This window comes from Triturus cristatus, chromosome 9 (genome assembly GCF_964204655.1).
Source record: "Triturus cristatus chromosome 9, aTriCri1.1, whole genome shotgun sequence".
Taxonomy (NCBI): Eukaryota; Metazoa; Chordata; class Amphibia; order Caudata; family Salamandridae; genus Triturus; species Triturus cristatus.
In genome coordinates, this window is record NC_140592.1 from 995,910,768 (window position 1) to 995,935,829 (window position 25,062).

The 25,062-nt window shown below is 43.8% G+C and overlaps 1 protein-coding gene across 2 annotated transcripts in view; it reads left to right on the forward strand.

Moving 5' to 3' along the window:
• CEP128 (centrosomal protein 128) overlaps positions 1-25,062 on the forward strand; it is an 860,263-nt gene that overhangs the window by 136,916 nt on the left and 698,285 nt on the right. For both annotated transcript variants that reach the window (XM_085626613.1, XM_085626612.1), the window contains exons 6-7: positions 13,342-13,433; positions 13,899-13,971. In XM_085626613.1, the coding sequence (XP_085482739.1) occupies positions 13,342-13,433; positions 13,899-13,971 (165 nt within the window). The remainder of the gene's footprint in view (positions 1-13,341; positions 13,434-13,898; positions 13,972-25,062) is intronic.

Here is a 25,062-nt window from a genome sequence, read left to right on the forward strand (position 1 = left end):
GCATCTACTAGGAAGAAAACACGAGTAGTTTTAGTGAGGAAATGTAAGATCATCTGCAAAGGGAATAAGTGTTCTGAATTTAGCAGCTGAAGCCTTGTATCAGCAACTACAGGCAATTGCTGTATCCTCTATGGTAGTACGGATATATGCTATCAGAATTCGTAAATATTTTGCAAGTCAAATCCTTAAGTGGAGACAATAGAGCCCTTCACAGTGCTGCTGAGAAATAGCAAGAGTCCACAAAGAGCACTTTTTTACCAGGTGTATAATTTCCTTCACAAGGTTTCTGTGTATTGAACTATTCTTTGGAGATAATTTTTGTCATTAAGGGTAATGGTGGACAATGTTGGTCAGAGGGTTTAGCTGTTTAAACATTATTTTGTAATTTGTAAAACGTCAGGGCCATATGTACTAATTCCAGTTGGCTTGCCTCAACCATTTTCCTCCAAAGTTAAGATGTGCACCAGTTCTGGTCAGAGTATTCTTTTGTTTGTAAATATGTCTGCATGTGTGTGTATACTAGACATGGTAAAGTACCTTGGAAAATGTTGTTAAAAGGCAAAATTAGTTATATTGTTATGAAGTGGCATTGTATCTGTTGTTCACAAATTGTTTCCAAACAAAAGGGACCATTTACTGGGGAGTGGATCCTGCCCTACTACAAAATATTTGAAACTTGGTAATGATATGTATTTGACTATGCCGACCACAGTGGCGTAACGAAAGTTGTGGGGGCCCCCCTGCAAGGTACATGGAGGGGGCCCCCGCTCCGGATTTAATCTGGAGCTCCAAGGCCTAAGCACTATCAGAGGTGTGGAAGTGTTAAAACAAATCTACTTGTCGAAGGGGCAAAATAGTACAGAAATCCACTTGTCCTAAAAAGAAATCCACTTGCCTTACCTCTTCACTAAATCAATTAGATGGGCAGGTAGAGTGAAAATTCGGTTTTAAATATTCAAACACTTGATACATTGAGCTGCCATTCGGAAGAACAGTGTCAACAAAGATTCCATATAGGAATCAGCAATTACACATTAAACGGTGTACATTTTACTGGGAAATCAATATTGCCTATTCACAGGATAACATCATAATGTATTTGCAAAACATATAGAAAGCAGTCACATGTCAGCTAGAACCAAGCAGGTATCCACAAAACATTTGAGATCCAGGTAATAGTGAGGGATGGATATGAATGCGATCTGAGATTATATCTTGATGAGTGTCCTGCTCAGGAAAGCATGACTCTTCAATCTGTCCTGGGGAGGGCATGAGACAATTCCATTTTTCATAAGGGATGGGTCTGCAGATATCTGCCCCAATTAGATTAAAGCAAAACCAGTCTAGCTTGAATCCAGTGGCAAAGTGAGGAAGGGACCCACGTCTGGGAATACCCTGCCAACTTAGGGCGAACAAAGCAAAACCAAAGGGAATAATGAACGGAGTGTTAAACAATGCAAGCACTCACTCCCAGTCAACTGATCTGGGTTTAATCCATCATCATTCTTTAGTTCACTCCGCCACCCCAGTTCAGACATGGCCAGTGCTTAATTTGTAAAATATTAAGTGCAGGTGCCCACATTTTTTTTTAGGAGGCCACACCCACTCCCCCAGCTCCTCCCACTTCCTCCAGTGGCTCCACCCGCTTAATTTATTGGCTCCGCCCATACCCATAAGCCTCAACACATCAGCGCTACCTCGGGGGCCTCACACCTACATACCTGCCCAAGCATCTGGATACCCTCTTGAGTGATTAGTTCACTATACAAATCAATATTACATAACATAATATAACATTTAGGAAGCCTATGACAACAACTTAAAAATGAACGCAAATTAGAGAATGTATATAAAACTCAAAATGGAGCTTTAGGAAAGGTCATTTGAGTACTTGAAGCAGTTTTGCAAACTAAAGAGAATGTGCTTGCACTGCGCTGTTCAAAAGAAAGGAAGGGATGAAGGAAGGAATACATTAAAGAAGGCAGCAACAAATGCAGGCGCGAAGGGGAGTACTGGAGTGAGGAAACAAATAAGTGATGGATGAAAGAAGGAGAAAATAAGAAAAAGTGAAAGGAAGAAATTAAGGAATAGTGCGAGAATAGAAGTGAACAATGTGTAATGGATAAATAGAAAGAAGAAAGGAAGAAGAGCAGAAGGACGGTTTGAGGATAAGAAAGGAAGAAATTAAAGAATGGGGTGAAGGAAGGAGAAGGGAAAAAAAGAAAGTAAGGAATAATTGGAGGAAAAAGTGCACCAAGGGAGGAAGGATGGGGAATGAATGAGGATGTATGGGAGCAAGAATGGAAAGAAGAAAGGAGGTATGGCTGGAGGGGTGGAGGAAGAGGAAAAAGATGGGACGAAGGAAAGAAAGGAGGTCAAGGGAATGTATGCGAGTTTGAAAGGTACTGGATGAAGCAGGGACAGAGGGAATAATGACAGTATAATATTGCAAAGAAATTGAAAAACAAAAGATTAAAATACATGTATGTGTCCTTAACACACCATGTATGTTAGTAAAGCACATATTCACCAGAGCTGGCCTTGACACCAAATTCAAAATGTTGCTATCCAGCTCAATGGCACTTATTTTATCGACCCCAGAAAGATGAAAGACTGAGTGACCACACCAATATTTAAATGTATGACCCTGAGATCAAACACAAATTCCTGGAATGGATATAAAGATATGTACAAGAAGGAAAAACATAAAAAGGGAAAGGGAGGAAGAAGGAGAGGTCTGAAGGCAAGGATTGATACAAAGATACAAAGGTAGACAAAGAATGTGAAAAGAAGTGGGGAAAGCAGGAGATTGGGAATGCAAGATTGGAGTGAAACATGATGAGAATGAAAAGTGGAACGAGTAAGAGGCAAGGGAAGAATAGCAGACAGCGGGGATCGCATGAAAGGAGAGTGTAAATGAAAGATGGAAAGGTGTAAAATGAAAAGCAGTTAATGAGGGGAGGTGGCCATTAAGAGGAAACGTCGACGTAGGGCAGAAAGTGAAGGAAAAATGGAGATAAGCAAAGGAGTGAGGTGTGAATGGGGGAAGAAAAGCAGATACTGAGGGACAGCCCCTTCTTCCCCTGCCCCCTCCACAGTTCTGGTGTAGCTTTCCTGTGACTCTACTCCGACCACTAGGAGAGGACTAAGGGGATATGGAGTTATGTGCTTCTCGCATTTTGGACTGAACCTTAAAGAAGGAGCATAGAGAGGGGGTGATCTTTATACGTTCTGTTGATTTACTTACTTCCTTTCCTCCAGAAATCCCTAGATGTATAATTATCACCAGACTCATTGGGAGGGGGCAGTTACCAAACCCTGCGGGGTTTGAGATGGAATCGCTGTAAGCTTTCCTTTTCAGAGTTTGCCTTCCTCTGTTCCTCCAAAGTTTTGAAAAGAAGGGTGGACCTGGGTTGGCTCTACCCAACTGGAGACCCTAGGTTTTCTTGTGGGACACCACCAGCACAAATTAAGCACTGGGAAGGAAGCAAGTAAATTGGCAGTGCTCTTGGGAGGGGCAGACACAGGTTGGAGAAGGAAACCCTTCGAATAAGAAGCAGGCAAAAGAGAATGGCAGGAGATCCAATCAGTTGTAATCAATGGGAGGGCTCTAAGCTAATGTATGGTCTCAGAAACCCCACAATATGCCTTACATCAGCGCATGCACTGTCTTGGAGGCTCTACCTACCACGGACCAGGACACAGACCTGGAGGCATAGAAACCTACAATGAAGCTGACAAATGGTCTGATAGATAAGAAGACAGGCGAACACATATACAGAGAGACCACTGGATGTACGGAGAGCTAATATGGGCCCTCAATGATTTATACGCTGGAATTTATTATTATAACGCAAACTCTGAAAAAATGACAGGCCAGCCAACTGAGTAAAGAGTGTGGAGGAATTAAATTACAGATGCCTCAAAATTATAAACTGTGGTCCTTGTTCTGGCAGCCTCTGCTCTCCTTAATTAAGTGAAATGCGTTAATTTAGTGCTGCTCGCTGAATCTCTAAAAAGCGTATTCTCTCCGGTGTGCAACGCTAAAAAGTCATATGCAATAGCTGTGTGATGCTATACATTGCAGAGTAGTTAGTGAATACCCTTTAACATGCAAGTTTATGGGTGTGCACAGCCTCATGGGGCATTCCAAACCAGGAACTAGCGCTTCCCACCTACTTCTAGTCCCTGTATGCAGTGTTGTGGAAAGGTGGCAAAGTGAGAACCTTGCAAGAATCCAGACCCAGATAGAACAGGAGCCACGGCATAATGAAAGAGGCTGTTAAACTGATATAATGAGAACGCTGCCCTAATCGGTCTACTCACTGCATGGCAGTAAAAGGGTAAAGTAATTTGAAAGCATCTTTCCTTGCACAAGAAGATATTGTATACGCTCCCCATCCCTGAAACGTTTGGTTCAAAGTGGGTAGGGGGGTGGAGATAGTTTATTTTCCATCTGGTTACTGCCTTGGTTGGGCGGAATGTCTTCAACCTGGTAATCCTCGCTCAGTAACGCCATGTTATTAATTAGTCAAAATATTATACTGAGTTAGACAGAACTCTGGGCAAACAAACACCAGGTCAGATATACATATGTCATAGTCACGGGTGTCAGTGTGCCCACAACAGCTCTAAATAGCGCAGAGCATCATAAAATACAAAATATTAGATGGAACACCCAACACACTTCCAGCACTGCACAGATGTACCACTTAGGTGTATATTACTGTGCCCACAACAGCGCTTTCACACACCATCAGGACCCACCACCATACAACAGAATGTGTGTAAACAGAGCTCCTTAACTCCACACAAGACAGCCCACGAAAGGCATCAGTTGGCTATCCAAGTTCACAAACAGCACCCACAACATCAAGTTAATACACACATATGCAAACTTTTATGATAATAAACAAACCAGATCACCAGTTGGCGCATAAGCCTGGTAGATAGACCTCTGGCCACACCCAGGAAACGGACAACACATCATTATCAACAATCAAACATTGTCACACAGACTGCACAAATCACTTGGCATGAGCGCTGAAAGATCCAGTCTGCCATGAAATCCTTTAAAAGGTGACAAGACACCATTCGCAGTGGGGTTTAAAAGGCAATACCCCTAACAGCCCGATGCCAAATAATTATAACATAAAATAACAAAACAGATTACTTGATTATGACTTATTTGGAATTTTAAAAAACAAAAATCGAACACAATACAACAGTCCTTACGCAAACAAACCTTATATTCACAGATGATATTTACACATAAACTTTATCAAATCGATACATTAACAGTTGAATATAAATATGCGCGCACTCATACCTTTCCTCCAGCTCTGTCGCTGCCTGCCTCTCGCTTCCCCTGCCCCTTCTCTTCCTAGGTGTCTGTATTTTTCTGTTCTGTTACTGGTAACCGGCAGTGCAACCGCACGGGTAGGTTCCCCGCGACGTAACCGCAACCGCACGGGTAGGTTCCCCGCGACGTAAGGCGACCCGTTATCCTTACTCCGCGGCACTTGCTGACGGAGCCCATCATCTATGAGAAGAGGGCTGTGAACAGGATTGACGTATAAAAACGGATTCTGGACACTAACTGTCAAGCATACCAGACCTAGGTAACGAATGGGATTACGGGCTGTCTTTTCCGAATCCCATCTTCTAGTATTTACTTTTTGGTCCTGACGAAGCGCTCCCGGATCCATTAGGGACCGTCCTATAGCGCGAAACATGTTGACCTCCCTTTAAATCACTTTTGTTAATACACCACACGGGTTGAGAGAAGTGGGACTTTTATTTTGTCTTTTTTCCCCTCTCTAAACAGCACTACTGTGCATCTCCATCTCCGTGAATTTTTTAGCTTGGACCAGGGACCTCCTGATTAAAATACTTAAGGTCCCTGTTTCATTTTTAAATCTGCACTCACTAGCACATACCTACCCACACACCCTCACTCACAAATGTGGCAACTCCTTAAAAGAAGTCCACCAGAGAGCCCCTAACTAAGGGCCTGTGAGGGACTGCAGCGCCACCCCCACGAGGAGCAACCGTGCCCAATGATGGTGCTATACATCCGCGAGGGTGTGTGAGGGCACTCAGTCCCACCACAGGAGTACTTTCTCCTCACTCTGCACACTCACCCTACCTTTGAAGACATTCCCGACTATCTACAGCTTATCTGTTGGCTGTTACTCCCCTCTTACATCATAGGAACTGTAACCATCCATTGGAACAACAGTTATGGAAGTGGTCAACACTTTCTGCAACGCTTAGTCCCCAGTCAGTACTTTCACTTTGCTCTGCTGCCTCTCTGGAGAGATTTGGTACATTAGCTCTTTTTTTGAGTTTCGCAGCTTTTAACAGGACCTTCTCCATGAAGTACATTCATTTGCACTGCATGTGATTACTTTCGAACAGAAAAAAAGAAAAAAAAATACCTTCCTGACCGCCTGGGAGTTAATATCATAACTCTGTGGTGCCATTTCAAACTCTTCTCCATTGCAAGATGTAGTAGCTGTTACAGAGAAACCGGGGGACTGGGAAGAGAAGGCCAACACAACACAAAGGACAAGTGACGCAATCAGGGGCCTCACCAGCCTATCTACTCTGAGCAGGTTTTCTTTGGACACATACCATTTTCGCTTTGATACGTCCACTTTTAAGAAACCTATTTGAATGCACTGCATAAACACATTATCCAGCCATACATGCGCCTTTAGTTACTTACTTTTCCTGGTACATTTGAGGTAACCATTCCACATAACTTCCTTATCTTGGCATGCAGTGCACCAGGCTCATGTGAGACTGAAGCTTATCAGCTGCCAAATGAGAGGGTGCTGAGCTAATAACTTCAACTCACCACCACTTAACCACATTGTGTGATCCTGGGCAAGTGTTTTATATTCCTGGTCCTCTATTTCTCAAACTTGCAAGATTTGTAGCGCTTAAAGTTTAACACCTTTTAATTTTTTTAATGCGAGCTAAAACAGTCAGTTAAGAAACACCTGTTTAACCAGAACCTTATAGTGTTTGAAGGGGGTAGTGGGGACGAAAATAGCTTTCAGAGACTTGCTTGTTATAGCAGTAAATCAGATAAAATGTGGATTATTAGAACGCCTGTGGGCATCGCTGATGTAAGTTAGAGCAGAGCTGTGGTACTCGTGATGGCCTGAGGGTTACATCAGATGGCTGATGCTAGTAACGGATTCCCTTTGTCATGGCTGTTGAAGAATCACCCTCAGACTAGCTCCCCATGCTGGTTTAAAGTCATGCTTGGCGCTGCACAGAACTGCATATAAAGCCCCTCATAGTTTCAAGTTAAAGGTTTTGGTGACATCGTATCACGGAAATTAAGGCTTAAACTTTTAGCCTGTGGTAAAGAAATCACGGTAAACCTGCCTCCAAAGGCAAACTCTGACTTGCCTTATCTTCTCACTTTTCCTGACTGCTCATTCCCGGTTGCTGGTGAAGGTACAAGAGCTGAGCACTTAAACCTCCAGACAGAAGACACTGCCAAATAGCACCACCCGATAAGCCATAGGTGGAAGAAAATAGCATTGTTAGGCACTGGTTAAGACTTTAGGGGCTTTTGTAAAGGAAATCACGGGCTTGTAGGCTGCATGAGATTCCCACAGTGAAAGTAAGGGGCTTCAATATTGAGACTTAAAATGGCCGAAGGGGGTGGCGCAGGGGCTGAATGAGAGGCCCAGAACGGGGGTGGGGGGGGGGGGAGTGAGACATTAAGCATAGAAGGAAAGCAAAGTGCGAAGGGAGGGTAGGAATCAAAGAATTTTACTGCAGGCCTTGGATGCGAGGGGAGCGATCTGGGTTCAGTGTGAGAGGCCTAAGGGTGGAGCAAACTACAAAGGGCAGAGATTCGAAGGTTGAATAAATACATCGGGTGAAAGCAGGATCCAAGAGGCAAAGAAGCCAGCCTTTTACCTGTCAGTGCTGTGGGTATTCTGGAGCTGCAGAAGCTCCATGTTCGCCTCGTGCTCCAAGGAAATGAAAGGGCCAGGGCAGGATCCCGGATGCCATATGAGTAACACGAGGGCAAGAAAAAAAACTCTTACCTGACAGTGCTGTGGTATTCTGTAGGAAACGGAGAATTCGATATCATTCTAATGTTCTGCTCTGGGGAAACGAAAAAGCAGGCCCCTTTTTCCATCATTCTTTCACGAGGAACAAACGCCCAGAGCCCACCCCTGAGCTGGGTTACCCAATAGGAAGGAAAGGTGTAAAAGAGGGTGGGCTCAGGGTTCCGCCCATCCAATCCCAGTCATGTCTGCATTGATGGCCCTCTGACCAATCACAGACCACTATACATTAGAGAATGTGGTGGAATATCCCTAATACTTTCTAATTGGCTCTGGGGAACAGGTTTGAATCGTATGGTCCCGTTTGCCATAATTTACTGTCTACTTGCTCTTCGAGCAAAACAGACTTTAAAACTTCTTGCCCTCATGAGAAATCTTGATGTCTAGGGCGATATGAATTACCCACCCCTGACTGTGCTGAGGGGGCCCCCTGCAGCTTGGGGGCCCCCCCGCACCGCGGGGGCTGCGGGGCCCTGTGTTACGCGCCTGGCCGACCAGTCATATCCCAGCAACATAAATTAATTTAAGATTCAAACTTTAAGTGCATGCAGAAAGTGCACAAACGTAAAGAAAAAAATAAACCTGACAGACTTCTAGCCACATATTCCTTACCTTAGAATATTCCACAGGTGTCCATCTGGTAAATCTTTAGTAGTTGGTAGCATCGATCGCTCAGCTTCGTCGTTGTCCACACCCAAAGTGACTTGCAGAGTACATATATATAAACGCCACCCCAGCTTGCTGAAATCAGTTCTTTTCTATCTGCGAAGATCCAGAAGAGCTACCTCAGTCCTTTTTTGGATTACCCTTTTTGACTTTTTGTTGAAGTTTTTTTTGAGTTAAGCTCCCAGTGTGCATTCGGGATGTCTCCTAAAAAATGTGTGGGTTTTAAACCCAGTGGATCCTGTCACAGGGAGATGTCTGCGACAGACCCCCATCTGGTTTGCTTGAGGTGCCTTGAGCTGGGTCAAGACTCCAAGGCCTGTCCAGACTGACGAGTTATGCACCCCAAGGTGTCTGGAAGCATGCCCTAAAGCTCTTAGTTGCATGACACAGAACAACTTCACACCACTCTAGGTTGTGAAGAAGGTACCAGGCCTCTGTCCGAGTCATTCCCACCCGCCGTTGTCATTCAAAATCCTCATCAACTAAGTCCCACAAGAAAAACAATTCTAATAAGTCAAAGCGCTCTTCGTCCTCACCGTGCCAATCCAAGTCATTGGATGAGTCGGAGGAATGATGCCACAAATTTAGGCCCCACCCCCACACATCCGGTGCAGAGCCTTAGTCTGGGTCTACTCCGTGCCTTCCCAAAATTTCCAGAAACCAGAGCAAACCCCGCCCAGCTGAAAGAATTTGACCTTTGGCCATGTGTTCGGCAGGTACCCCAACTGGATTTCCGCCAGCGGCTTCGCCCTTGGTGCCAGTTGGGCCTATTGGATCCGTTGCTGGTTCAGCTCCGGTCGTGTGTCCACAACCTTCCCGGAGTATGCTTCATTGGTGTTGTTCCTGGCACTGCAGACACTCCTCAGTGGCACTGACCTCAGCATTGTACCCAACTCCAATCCTGAGCTTGACCGGCATTATCTGACGATAACTGGTAGGTGGAGATCAGAGGGCTTTGGTCGCCAGCGGAGTTATTGTTCCACATCAACTTGTTGGAGTTGAGAGCGATTGACGAAGTATTGAAGTCCTTACTACCTTCCATCAAGGGAAGGCTGGTTCAGGTGTTTACGGACAACACCAACCCAGTGTGCTACCTCCCCAAGCAAGCAAAAGAAACACAATTGATGGACGGAATGCAGAACAAATCAAAACATTCACCCCCAGTCAACAGATCTGGGTTAAATCCATCATTCTTTTGCTCACCACGCCACCCCAGTTTAGACCTCGCCATATGCAAATCAGTCTTGACCCTGTGCCTCATGGCAACAGTCCAGACCGAACTGTCAAGCGTGGACCGGAAACAAGCATCCTAGGACCGGTTTCGGGATTTCACCCCTCATCAGCCAGGATAGCTTGATTACAGTGGCACAGTGAGCCCAGGACCCACGGCTGGGCATACCTGGCACACTTAGGGCGAGAAAGCAACACAATTGATGGACGGAATGCAGAACAAATCAAAACATTCACCCCCCAGTCAAGAGATCTGGGTTAAATCCATCATTCTTTTGCTCACCATGCCACCCCAGTGTAGACCTGGCCATATGCAAATCAGCCTTGACCCTGTGCCTCATAGGAACAGTCCAGCCCGAACTGCCAAGCCAGGTCCTCGTCTGGGCATACCCGTCCCACTCTGGCTGACAAATGCAAAAACAACAATTGATGGACAGAATGCAGAACAATGTTATACATTCACCAGTACAGAGATCTGGGCCTAAATCCATCGTTTTTTTGCTCACCTTGCCATTCCAGTTTGAACCCAGCCATGTGCAAATCAGTCTTGACCCTGTGCCCCATGGGAACAGTCCAGCCCGAACTGCCAGACCAGGTCCTCCCTGGACTGGAAACAAGCATCCTAGGACCGGTTTCGGGGTTTCACCCCTCATCAGCCAGGATAGCTTGATTCCAGTGGCACAGTGAGCAGGGGCATCATATTTGCTCATGCAGATCTGTCCTCACATGTAATATAATGCACCCTGCCTTAGGGCCGTAAGGCCTGAAGTAGAGGTGAATTACAAATATTACATGCAGCGTTAGGGGACCTGGCACACAAGTGTGTCATGTTGTGTTTTCACTTTTGGAACACCTTGTCACGCAGTCCGCAGTGGCTGTCTGTAGGAGTTTGGTGTTGGGTCCTTACAGTGGCACAAGATATGCTTCAACTCTTAGGGACCCTCTTTAGAACCTATGCCCTAGGTACCAGAGGTACCACTTACTAGGGACTCACAGAGGTGTTAAAGGCCTGGTAATTTGGGGATCAAGTGACCAGCTGTCTTGTTTTGGGGGAAGAACACTGGCACTAGGGACCTGGTTCGCAGGAATTTAGTGCATTTCAGTCGAAGCTGCACCAAATATCACACAAAAAAGTGGGAGGACTAATGCAACAACAACCTAGTTTCCTATAGATATCGAAAGCAGTTTGCTGATTGGGTCTTTTCCAATCTGTGGACTGTAAGCTGAAGATTTCACTTGAGATGTGACAGTCTTGGATGAGTGAATGTTGATGTTTTCAACTGTCTTCGGAAGTGTATATCCTCCTGGGTGCTGCTAATAGTGGCTAGTAGTGAGTTTCAGAGCTTGGTATCTTGTACTGAGAAAGCAGTGCCTCCTACATATTTCTTATGGTAAGGTGGTATGATGAGAAATGGTGCAAGCCTGGGTCACAGTGTTATGTTTTGTGTGTATTGCTTAGTGCTTAAGTAGGTATTCTTGAGAGGCTCTGTGGACAATGCAGAGTACCTCAAATATGTCTTGCTGTAGGTAGCTGGTGTGATGATTGCAGCACTAGGAGCTTTTGTTCTCTTGGGTGAAGGGGGAGAAAAAGACTTGTGGCAGTGTTTTGAATATGGTGTGCTTTGCTAAATATAGTCTGTTGGCATAGTTGAGCCCGGAGATTGATTGTGAGGATGGCTTCCAGTTTATATTGAAATGTATGGTAGGGGAAGATGAGATATAGTGTTTTCATTGTGAAAAAAAGCACTTTGTGATGATTGTAAAAGGTGGTATCAAGGATAGGTCTGAATCCATGGTTATAAGTTTCTAATATATCTATATACTTTGGAGGAGCCTCAAGTTCCTTAGGACGTATGGTGGTAGGCTGGTATTATTGCCATTGTCCACAGGTCATAATCTCTGTCTATGCAGTATTGAGCTTTAAATGTTCATTCACCATCCTTTGTAGCGGTCTTCTGGGCTATCCATTTTAAAAATGATTTGGGTCTCATCTGCTTAGTTTCAAAAGGGTAGGTTTAATTACTTAATCAGGTTTGCTAGGATGTTAGGTTGATGTTGAATAATATAGAGGATATGATAGACCCCTGAGGGATGCAAAGTGTTGTGTGTGAGGAGCTGATGTGAAATGCGGTAGGTACACTACACTATGTCTGTGAGATTTGAAGCAATCCATTTTCGAGCATTTCATTGACTCTGAGATAGTGAAGTCTCTGTAGTAGCGCTTGGTAGTGGAAAGCATCAGTTGCAGCTGTTAAATCCAGAAGCAATAAGGCAGCTACTTCGCTTTTGTTCATTGTGAATTTTAGATCATACCAGGTGGATATGATGGCTGACGCTGTGCCTCTGCATGGTCTAAAGCTTGACTGTTGGTCTGACATTAGGTCATTATGTTCGGTGAAGTTTTAGAGTTGAGTAAACACTGCTGTCTAGAAATGTTTCCTAAGAATGGTCCATTTGATATGTGTATGTAGTGTGCTGGGTCGGATGGGCTGAGGTTTTCCTTTTTGACGAGATGTCTAACGTAAGAGGTTTTTAGTGCAGGTGGGAATTAACCTAACTTCAGGGACTTTTTGCGTAGGCATGTGGCTACTTTCCCTGCATGGGGTTTGTGGAGAATATCTTTAAAGATCATTGGCTGTGCCTGGTCTGGACATTGTCCTAGTGGTGTGGCTGCAATGATAATATCAAGGAAATCTTTTTGTTACAGGGTATTGAAAGTATGCATCAATAGATGATTATTGTTGTCTCTTCCTATAGTGGTTAGGTCGTGCGGTGGTGTACATATGTTCCATTAGGCAATCTTCAACCTTTTTAATTTTTGAGATCAGTTCATTAGACATTTTGTCACACAATTCTTGAGATTGTGGTGTTTGTGTGTTTTTGCACTCTGGATTGCAGACTTTTGTAAGAATTGTATGGAGTTCTTCTCAAGGGTATTAGGCTTCAGTTATGTGTGTGCAGTAGTGGTGTCTTTTGTATTTCTGATGGTGCTTTTGTACATTGAGTATCTACGCTCCTTTTCTTTTAGCTGTCTTTCAACCTGTTTAGATGAAGATCTTTAAACACATGATGCTCAGAGAGGTTCACAGGGCCATGTGCTTCAGACAAAGTACCCAGCTTTTTGTTGTGAGTGCTTTTACTTTTAGTGGTAAGACAAATTTAAGGATTTGGAGAGAATGGCGAGGCTTTTATAACCAGAATAAAGTTTTTCTGGTCTTGAAGAGGGATGTAAAAAATGCATACCTATGCAATGTACTTATGAATGAAACAGGTGTTCATGACCAGTAAAACCTCCTCATTTGGTGCTGTGGTAAATGACTGCCCTGCTGTCTCTGTTTTTACCCAGGTTCATTCTTTGCACCAGTCACTCCGAGACCTCAGCAGCGAACAGCTGCGGCTGGGTGATGACCTCAACAGGGAATTTTCCAGAAGACAAAGGTACGCTTGGCACATCAGCTCACTACTCCTTGCCAAAGTTTAGTTGTACAATGGCAGATGTGTACACGGCCTACGTGGCTGGAGCGAGTCGTGTAATGCAGTTCTCTCGCTGATCGCTCATGAGGGCAGAGGCTTCTTCCATTACTTCTCGATGCAATACCATTAAATTCCACCTTTTGCTCCTCAACATCAGAGAATCACTAGCCTGTATCAATTGGCTTATACTCTCATTGCCCTTCTAGGTTGGCACTACTCAAATATGATATACGTACATGCAGGAACACACACACCCACACCAGACACACACACACCCTCCTCTCATCACAGACAGACATGTACGACCTACTAATCTTCATTTCCAACTGTTTGTATTGTTGTCAGTCTGACTGACAGACATGCTCTATTTTTAAAATGACAGCCAAGATGATCAGACCCCTTTAAGTTTTGTGACCTGTCTTTCTACAGGGTCGAAGTTGAAACCAAAAAGACCTTGGAGCATTTATCCGAGCGACTCAGTGATCCCCAACGGCAAGAATCGGTAAGGGTTGCAGTGTTTATTAAATTGCCCTAGACTTTTCGCCTTCCACCTGTACTTTTTCTGACCTTGTATTCTATGACTCTGGGCACTTTACCACTGCTGTTCAGTGCTAAAGTACATATGCTCTCCCTATGAAAAATGTATATGTTGGTTGGATTCCATGATTTGCTTATTCGGTTTACTGTCAGACCCCAGTAAGGTGCACCAGGAGTGCCAGGGCTTGTAAATACAAATGCTGCTGGTGGGCTTGCAGCACTGGTTGTGCCACCCACAGAAGCGGCCTGGTAAAATGTATCTAAGGTCTGCCATTGCAGAACCTGCGTGCAGTCTGGTACTGTCATTCTGACTGGGCAAGTGCACACACTTGCCAGTCCCTAAATCATCCCTTAACTTCATATCAGTCACCCCTATGGTATGCCCAAGGGCGGGGTGCATTGTAAGCATAAGGTAGGACAAGCCCTGATGTGTGTGGCATGTCCTAATAGTAAATTACAGCCATTTTCGTTTTTCACTATTGTAAGGCTACCTGTTCTCCATAGGCCAGAATGGGCTTTTAGAATTGTTACATTCTATGATCCTAACAGACCCAGGGAACATGGTAGAAATTCGAGTTTAGTATGCCTGAACTCAGAATAATAAAATACATCTTTTAGTAAAGTTTATTTTAATATTCTGTGTTTGTAAATACCACTTTTAGAAAGTTGGTATTTGCTTGCTTGACCATTTCAGCCCGCCTCTGCTATGATGTGTATCTGCCTGTCTGGTTGTGTGAGTGACAGGGCTGGGGAAACCGAGAGGGGCAGGGCTAGGTAGCCTGGTGGTGAATAGGAAGATTGGCAGTCAGATGGGTGGGAGGAGTACACCTGGGCTCTGAATAGGGTTGTGCTCTGCTACCACAATGCTGGCTCCACCTCCTGCGGAGCGGCTGATGTCTCTGCCCTGCACCCTGAATAGAAAGGCATGTCAACAGAGTGCTCAAGAACTGGTTTGGACTGGGCAAACGCCCCTCAACCCCAGAGGAACAAAGGAATTAGGGGTATAAGTATTGGGACCCTGCTCCCAAGAAATTAGATCCTGCTGAAACAAGAAGAACCTCTGCCAGAGGAGAAGGAACTGGGAAAGCTGTAGGAGGAGTACTGTCCCTGACCTGGGGGATTGGCTTGCAGTGGCTGCCTTGCTGCTGAAGGAGAGGAGAAAGACTACTAAAGACTTTGCTTCAACTTGTGCTTTGAAAAGATCTCCAAGGGCTTGAACTGAGCTTGCCCCCTGAACGAAGTCCCAGGACCAGTGGACTTCACCCCCAGCTCCCCAAAGTCTTTTGGAAGTGCCTGCTGCTGTTGTTGGGCCTTCTGAGGGACTGCGTGTCGCAAGGAGCTGGAAGCGCGACGTAAGGAAGAGAAGCGTGCCGCCGTCGGAGCCGCTGTCGTCGCATCTCGCAGAGAGTGTCGCATCATTCCGGAAGTGTCTCGCAACGCCGAAGAAGCGTGTCGCCATCGCAGCCATCGTAGCTGTCGCATTGCACTGCAACCAGAAAAGCACCTCGCATCCACGGAGAAGCGTGCCGCCGTCGGAGCCGCTGTCGTCGCATCTCGCAGAAGGGGTGTCGCCGCTGCAGCATCGCATCGAGCGGAAGCGTCTCGCAACGTCGGAGAAGAGTGCCGCTGCCAAGGCCGCTGTCGCCGCATCTCGTCAAGGGTGACGCCGCTGTAGCTGATGCATCGAGTCGAGCCTTCTCGCAACCTCGGAGAAGCGTAACGCATCTGGAAGATCCCGTCTTTATTTATTTTGCAACAAGAACTTCAACGCATCTGCATCGCTGCAACACTTTCGTTGCCCTGCGTGTCGCATCTAAGGTACATTGACTTAAAGTGTCGCATTTAAGAACTTAAGAGAAACTAAGCAATCTTCTACCAACCAAGCAACCGTATTGTGTATTTTTAATCGTTTAATGGTCTTGTGATAATCCTATATAAAGAATCCTTATTTTTAATATAAATACCTGTGTGGTGTCCATTTGTAGTGTTGTCACTTGGTTACTGTATGTGTTCACAAATGCTTAACCTATAACGCTCTGAGATAAGCCTTTTCTGCTCGCGCCACGCTACCTAGAGGGTGAGCAAGGGGTTGTTTTAGTAGTGTAACCCCTTACCCTGACTAGAGGAAAGGTTCCCTGCTTGTCACAAGTACCTACCTGTGCCAACCAGAGAACCCGGATTCTAACAGATCTCTTATTTCAATTTTTTCTATCAGTTGTGTTCATTTGCTTTTGAAACTGCTTGGTTCCTTTTTTTTTTTCCATCTGTGATTTTCAACATCAACAGAGTTAGTCATTTACAAAGTGTTAGTTGTTTTTATAATAAGTAACATTTATCCACTGCGCATTTACTCTACTTTATAATCTCCGTTGATTTTAATAAATCTTTTACATTATCTTCATTATAATCACAACATACGTTCTTTGGTTAACATATGAGTGTACCGGTTTCCACTGCACCATTTACACTTTCGTTTCATAGATGTATTTGGATAAAAACATATACATAAAATATATACATCAATAAAACATACAAAATAACATAACTTAAAAAGAGAGCACGTAAAAATATACAGTACTTTACAGAACTATTAAAATACAATCCTACAGTATTCCTGAAGTTACGAGCTCGGACAGCAGTTTTCAAGTGGCCCCCACACGGATAATGAACTCATCATCACCCAGTTCAAGAAGACTCCTGTATGTTTCTCTGTAATCTACATTACAACACCTCTTAAAAAAGGGGAGCAAAAGGAACTTTGTATATCGCATATAATATCCACAGAAACATAAAAAATGTAATAGGGATTGTCCCGAATCTCCATCACATGGGCAGGGAGAAGAATCTAGGTTGGCACAAAAACCCAGAGGAAAGCACAATAAATACTTGACCATACCGGTCATAAGGCAAAAAAGGAGGCCTCCCAGCGGCTCTAGGTTAATTCAAATTCCCAGCCAGTAAATGTTCGTTCTCAATATTAAAAAATAGCCACAATCGATTTACTGGCCTCTTTGGCCACTCTGTCCTCACGGTAGCACTTGTATAGGGCCGCCCGAACCTTCTTATTACTTACTGTGTTGAAATCCTCGGGTTTATCAAAAGCATGTCCATAGTCAGTCCTACACAAGCTATTTCTCACCCCTGATAACCATGGGATATCCATAACTTTGTGGCAGATGCACCAGTCAACGTTGAGTGGTGTCCCCCTTATAGCACAGCCGGAGTGGGCAACGAAGTTGCAAGAATTTGTTCAAGGTTTACGTTGTGGTTTATAACCCAAATTTTTTTATTGTAGATAATTCATCTGTGTATCAATCTTCATTAAAGTCATGAGATTTGCCATTTGCAAGGAAAGTAATTCACTAGAACCAAGGACGTATAAAGTAATCCTCAATGCATTTCGGGTATGGTTCTACCCTTCATCAGGAGAAGTCCTATAAAGATATGAATAAAAGGAGAGATGTGTCGACCTGTTTATCTAGATATGGAAAGTAATGGTGAAGGTGACACATTAAACACCAAATGCCAAAAACAAACGTGTGTTAGTAACGGTAACCAAACGAATCAAAAACCCAAAGTTGTAGGATGTCCAAAATGAAAAGTGAAATAGAATACCATGTGTGGAACAAACGATATCGCGAATGGTGTGTAAACCATGGAGGACAAGTCAGAGTGAAGGTGAACGAATATGGTTAAGACATGAGCGAGGTTGAGAAAGTAATTGCAGTGACGTGCCAGGATGCAAGTACGATAGATTAAGAAAAGTGCAAATACCAAAAACTTAGTGACTGCGAGTCAGTGTACAAGGTTAAAAACGTAATTGCAGAAACGTGCCGGGATGTAAATGCAGAAGATTACTTAAAAAATAGTGCAATTACAAAGTACGCAGTGACTGCGAGTGAATCAACGTGTAAATCTTAAACGGATGGTACTAACGTCACATGATAAGACATACCTCGGTGAAAAGTGTACCGGAGACAATCAGCGTTTCCCCATGTGCAAAAGCAGTCTGCGTGTCCGCATGAAACAAACCTCGAGAGGTATACAGGGTTGTAGAGAGTGAAGAAGGAATTGTAGATATAAGAGCCTAGTTTGGCGGCCATTTTGGAATGGTGAAAAACGGTGTCAATATGCGAAGTGATCAAAGTTAGTCAAAACAGATATAAAACGACATGTAATGGTTGCTATTAATGTGTAGTTGGATACAACAGTAATCTGGGTACTGAAATAAAAATAAAGTTTAAACTGAGGTAGTGGTAACTAAAAAAGATAAGACGAAGGTAATAAATGAAAAAATAAAATCAAAATAAGTTTGAAAGAAAATAAGTTTAAAAGGAAATTAAGTTTAAAAGAAAAAAGCAAAAGTGAGAGCCATGAAGAAAAATGTAATAGAGAAAAGTATGTAGAGGATATCCAGACTTGGAAAAACAAAAGTCAGTGTAAATAAAGTGAAATGAAGATAAACCGGGACAGGGCACACAGTACAATAGTTACAAAAAACAGCTGAGTTCAACGCGGTCATTGAGTCCGTGTGGCACCAATGAATTCATTTTGTAAATCCATGCTGTTTCTCTCTGGAGTAGAAATTTCCGATTGTCTCTGCCATCCTTTATTGGTACGATTTCCATAACTTTATCACAATTAAGGCAGTCCACTATAATGTCTCTAGTAAGAAATGCTGCCGTATTTTTCCATATAGCTAGTCAGAAAAAGGCAAGGCGGATTCTAATATAATCTTCACCATAGTGTAGGTTTAGTTTACTATGACACACATATTGGGGCGAGGAAACCGGGCCCGTAACATCTGAGGATAGAACCTATTTTCTTAGTTCTGAATATAATGGCAGTGGGAGATGCTCCAGACCTCAGCCCCATAGATTGCTGTGGGTGTGCACTGAGTCTTAAAAATTTGTAAAATGGGCAAAATACCCCCATCCCACCCTTGGTTGCAGTAAGCTGAGTACTGCATCAATGGACTAAGAGAACTTATTCCTGCAGTAAGCAGTGTGATCCGTCCACAGGCCGTTAGCAGCAGAAACCAATCTCAAGTAAGGAAAACGGCTTGTGCATTGTAAACTTTGATTACCAGCATAAAGGGTGTTACCTTTATACTTCCTAGTCCCACAGGCCATAATAAAGATTTTGAATAATTTGTGAATAGATCTAATGAAGCCATAAAATTCACAAAACCCCCTACTAAAAGATTCAAAGCTCTAGGGGTGCGGCCCATTAAGGCTGCATCGTCTGCATACAATATAGATGGCAGAATGGTACCTTTAATTCTTGGGATGCCCTGTGTAAGGGTTGTTAAAAATGGGTGTAGCTTATTGATATACAGAATAAAAAGTAATGGATCTAAAATACACCCTTGTCTTTCTCCACCCAAAAAACACCGATATCATTAGAGACCCTCATGTGTATTTATTCTAATCCTGGCCTTAATGTCTCTGTGTAAGTGGGATAAAAAGTGCACCAGTGTCTTATCCATGCCACTCTTTAAAAGGATTGACCACAGCCTTGATCGGTTGACATAGTCAAACGCTGAGGTCAAATCCATTAATGCTAAGTAGATCGGTGAGCCCTGGGCAATGGTATTGTTCCCAATAATTAGATTTAGTTTAAGACACTGCACTACTGTGCCCACATTATTTCTAAAACCATGTTGACCGGAGTGCCAAATAGAATTCTCCTCAGCACAATCTTTGATCTTATAATACAAGACCGAGCCCAAGATTTTCATCGTGGTATCCATCAGTGAAATAGGTCTGTAGCAACCTGGCTGGGAATGGTTGCCTTTTTAAAAAAATTTATACAATAACAGAGGTTGACCAGGTACTTGATAAGGGGGAAAAGGCTAAGCTATTAAAAACATTAAGCAGGACGGGACCCAAAAATCAGGGTTGTATTTGATGAGAACTTTTGGCACCCAGTCAGGTCCGGGGGCCTTGCTACCCATCCTCTGACTTATGGCTTCCTCTACTTCGGCCAGGGACAACGTTACCCCCTTAGAGATGGACACCGAAAGTATCTCGCTTTCCAATAAAGTGGCCTCATATATCGCTGAAAAATGCGCCTCTCAGGCTTCACTAGTTATGTTACAAATAATTGGCGTTAACATCTGATCCATCTTTCGATGTCTTTGACAGCCGCCTGGAAGAGTTTACTGTTCTTTTTGCATGCCGCATTAGCCAGCGAGTCTTATCGTCTGTCCAACAGCTCTTCTCTCCTCAAAGAGGTGATCGCGTTATATTTTTTCCTTAAAGTAGTCACCACTTGTGGATCCCTAGGCTTGAACGCAGGAGCCCGTCGCTACTGTTGGTATTCTGTTGAACATTCTTGGTTAAACCATCTAGGGCTATGGGAGGTTAGACGGACTGGCCTCATTTGCTGCGTTTTAATTTTTCTCCCTGACCACTTAACTGAATAATTGGGAAGGATCAGCACCTCTCCACACTAATCGTAAATTGTCCGTGGAGGGTCCCAAATTCCTAGCACCACATTCAATTCTGAACTTGGGCTTTGGGGACAGTTTAAGTTATGATCCCCGTGATGTGTTACAACAACCTTACCATACAATAAAAACTTCTCTAAATTAGTCGAGATAAAAATCGAATCAATTATGGTAGAGAAACACCTGCCTCTAAACTTGGGTTGTATTGTGTGATTGTCATGGTAAGCCGTGACATCCATAACATTACTCAAATGTTTAGATTTCACGTGCTCCAACAACTCTGTGCCCCTATTACAGATTTGGGCTGTGCTAAGTTTACCAAGTAAAGGGTCCCACGGGGCTAGCTTTGCGTTAAAGTCGCCTCCCAAACATATGCCAAATGAATTAGCGTTCTTGCCCTGTGAATCTTTTAGGGTTGTAATCTAATCAAAGAGGCTTAGGAATTTAATGTTAGGCCTTGAATGGAAATTGTTGTTGTAAAAATTAATCAGATATAGGGTCATCTCCCTTTTATATCTTATAACCTGAAAAGTGTCATTATGGGTTGGGATACCCTTAACACATACCCGCTGCAATGTTCACCCATATAGCCAGGCCAACAGAGGCACGTCCCGTTTTAGATGATGATGATGATGCAAGGCTATTATGGCACTCAAACCCATCAAGACATACGTCACTAGTAGCCTAGGTTACCTGAAACATTAAAATGTCATATTGCCGGTTAATGTTGTTCTTGATTGTAGACCGGCCACATTCGGACTACGTATTTCAGAACCTGGTTATCACATTCCAAAGCCCCTTCCACGTCCAAGTAGTCATCCATCAGAGGTTGACATGGTGCGCATGAGGGTGACAGATTAGCCTCATCAGCTATTATTGTCCTCAGTCAATCCAAGTCCTCAAGATCGGTCAGCACCGCAAATTTATTCTGGTCTACAAGGGTAAATTAATCTAACGTAACTGCCCCTAGGGATGTTTTATGAAAATAACCTATGGGGAAGTGCCGACATTTTAGTGTTCCTGCACTTAGAGATCTTGTGCTATTTCACTATTGCTCTAACTAGGGATGGTCTACGAAAATGTATTACAATACACTTCCCTTCAATATTTTTAGCTGATCCGCCAACCTAGCCTACTCTTCGCATCATGATCATTTCATTCATATTCATAGTATTAAACTTTTTGTTCTTGCATCGACACTCAACAGATTTGTTACACAACTCTCCCCAAGGTTTTTTATGATGTTCCTTAAGTAGGAATACTCCTGCCAACACCGGGACATAAGGACAGGCAGCTGGGGGCAAGTTCAGCACGTCCATATTGATTTTAAAACTGGTACCATTTGAGGAGCAATGAGTAACACTAGCACTCTCACCAGAAATTTCGGGTATAGATTTAGGTATATAGTGTTAGATTTAAATTTGCTATTAAGGGGGATAGCCGGCCCATTCCGTTCCAGTATGAGCTGACCTCCACTACTTGTGGAGTTTGGTACTACCATGGTGTATAGAAACTGCTGATCAATCTGCTGTGCACCTCTGTTAAAATGTGTTGCTATTCTTTGTAAGGAAGTACCCTGCGAGCAGTATCCACATTAAGTGGGATATGTAGAACTGGGCCACTAGTCGGGTGATCACTGCCCCCACTAGTGACACAAGTATCCGCAGCCACTGCATGATTGCAAAACCTGCCCATCAGAACCTCCATGTGTTCCAAGCGTTCCAACAAGGGTTTGAGTTTCCGATCTATTATGTCACCAACCCTAGAGCAAAATCTGTTAAAGAGGGGAAATTCAGTATCTGGTATAACCTCAGTCTGAGAGTAAGAAGATCGAATAGCATCAGTCTTGAGGGTTGGACCAAAGGTTGTGATATGGCCTGCGACTGTATCCAAGAGCTTAGGTCACTCTGGGGTGCACACGTTCGTGGGGGCAGTTTCCTTTTGGCGCACAGGGGCTTTCCCAGCAATCTTTTACATTTCGCAGCCAGTTACAGCTGGGACTAGGGCAGAAGCGGGCTGCTGGATCATGGAAGCTGCACCCAGAACCATCAATCTTGCCTGTAGACAATTTGGGATTAGCCGCAGTATGCAAAGGGTCACCCCTGTCTACCGCCAAGACAGGCATATGGTCACAACCAGGTAAAGTTTGTTATCGCCCTACATTCCAAGGACAGTCTATGCTCTCATAATTGAATTTTTTCGTTAGTGACAATGTCGACCACCCTCTCCAGCATACTGTCAATAGTAACAGAGGGATGTGTAGCAGTTATGGGTCCTGTTCGTCTCCCCATAATTGATTAGTCAAAGGGGGAAAAAGTTCTCACCTCAGGTTACGGCTGATCCGGTTGATAGAGATGTGGCCCAGCCCAGCCTAATCCAGCCGCGGACGGGCGCGCCCACGCTGCGGGACACCGCTCCAAGATTTGTGGCACTTCTGCGTCCTCCATTGCCAAGGGGAGCTGGGGGTTGTAGTTCCTCCCCAGGAACAAACTGCGATTACACTTTCAAATGACATTACTTTAGGTGACCACTTGAACTTGTCCCTCCTTAATCCTCTCACAGGTATTATCCATAAATCACAGAATTCTCTACTGGAACTGACTTTCCTTTCCTTCCATTTGCATGGTACTTAGCAGTGCTTAATTTGTAAAATATTGAGTGCCGGTGCCCAAAGCTCTAGTCAGAACCCGCTGCTTGTGCATTTAAATGCTGTGCACCGAATACCAAGGATGCATAGTCTTGGATCCACATGATGCCTATTTAATCCACTACCAGACACTCCCTGCCCTTTTATCTCTCTCTTGCATGTTCCTGCTTTCTCCCTTTGGGGCTTTTTTCCGCCTTTCTCTTCCTCTAGCTTTCTGCTTTGTTTGTTTTTCCCTCTCATTGGAAATGCCTGATGCGGAAAATAAGTGCTTGTCCCCTTTTCCCTCTCATTGGAAATGCCTGATGCGGAAAATAAGTGCTTGTCCCCAAAAATGAGTGCTGGTTGGCTCCACCAGCACACCCCCTGGCTCAAACTAAGCACTGTACCTTAGTGATTTTTTTAAGGAGATTGCAGGGAACTTATGAAACTGACCTGATTGATAAGTTACCTTAGGTTTGTAATATGGGCCCAGAAGAATGTGTGGACAATATGTATTCCATAAATAGGGGTGTAGTAACTGTTATCCTACCCATGTCCATATCCTTAATTTACGAATACAAGTCTTAAGGTAACACTGCTCATTCAACAAGCATTTAAACTGAATTCTGACTCCTGCTGCACAATCGGAGTAGTGTGGTTCCCACGTAGGCAATGTCTGACAAATAGCGCAACATGTCCTGACCCTCGTAGATATAGGGAAAGCATCCATGGTCCTCTATTGAGGGAAGGCCGCATATGGTTTCTGTAAAAGTCTCACCCCAAGTTTCTTGCAGCTGGGGCAATAACAGGTCTGTGTCAATTGTCCTCCAAAGGCAAAGCAGAGTAAAGCTGATTACAGTCTAAAGTGTATTAAAACTTCACATACAACAGCATGAGTCCAATTCCAGTCTATTCCTCCAGGATTTTCTTCTAGTTTCAAGGGTTATTTGAACTAAAAAGGCCCCAAAATTCACATTGCTCATACGAAACTGTGAGAGAAGAGCTTTGTATTAATATTCTCACCAGACAGTTTTGTGTTGAAGATATTTTTGGACCTTGAAACTAGCTGCAGTATTAGCCCACAGCTCAACACGATCAGCGAGTTGTTCCTCAATTTTCAGAAAATCACATTTCACTATTGTCGCTGGGGTGAACCAGATCCAATAAAGATCCAAAGAATAGAATGACTTCTGTATGTAGGAGCGGCAAGGGACTTTGTTGCCACCAAGATCCTGCTTGAATAGGTCTTTATCTCAAACAATCATATTTTACTGTGTCCAGAGTTAGGCTGATCTGTTGAAAAATATGAAGTTTCCTTTCTCCTTTCACTATTAGCTTTGTGATTGATTCCTAAATGCTTTCCCCCTAAGATCTCTCTCGGTGCATTATGTGTCCTGATCGGCATTATTGCTTCATGAACCAAGATCAGCACATGGGAGTCTAGTCCCCTATTTGGAATGTCTTGGACGGCTTTCTGTAGAAAACATGTATTTCATTGACATACATGTTACCAAGACCATAAGACCTAACTCAACCCTGGTGAACATTAACTGGGCGAAGAAGAGTTCATCGGCCAAGAGGGGCATAAAATACAGGTCCACTGTCCTGGGCATACATTATCTTCATACCTGCCTTGAATCCCTACCTGTGCCACAGTCCCATTGTGCTAATCAGAGAAAGAGCTTGTTTTTGTAATTGAAGGCTTGCCTTTGATCAATTAAATCTGATGTGTAGAGGAGCCTTATTTAGGGCAACATTCTTGTAATTTAGGAACTGGACCAGCAGGCAATACACCACTGTTCTAATACTCTGCGCTGAATCCTGCTAAGAGCCCCTCAATAGTACAACAACCACTCCAATAAATTGGTCTCCCCAGCACAGAGTTTACAGTGGGCATCAAAGCAGAATATTAGATAACAAATGGGAGTATTAGATAACAAATGGGAGCACAAAAGGTGGGGGCCTTAGAAATACCCTGG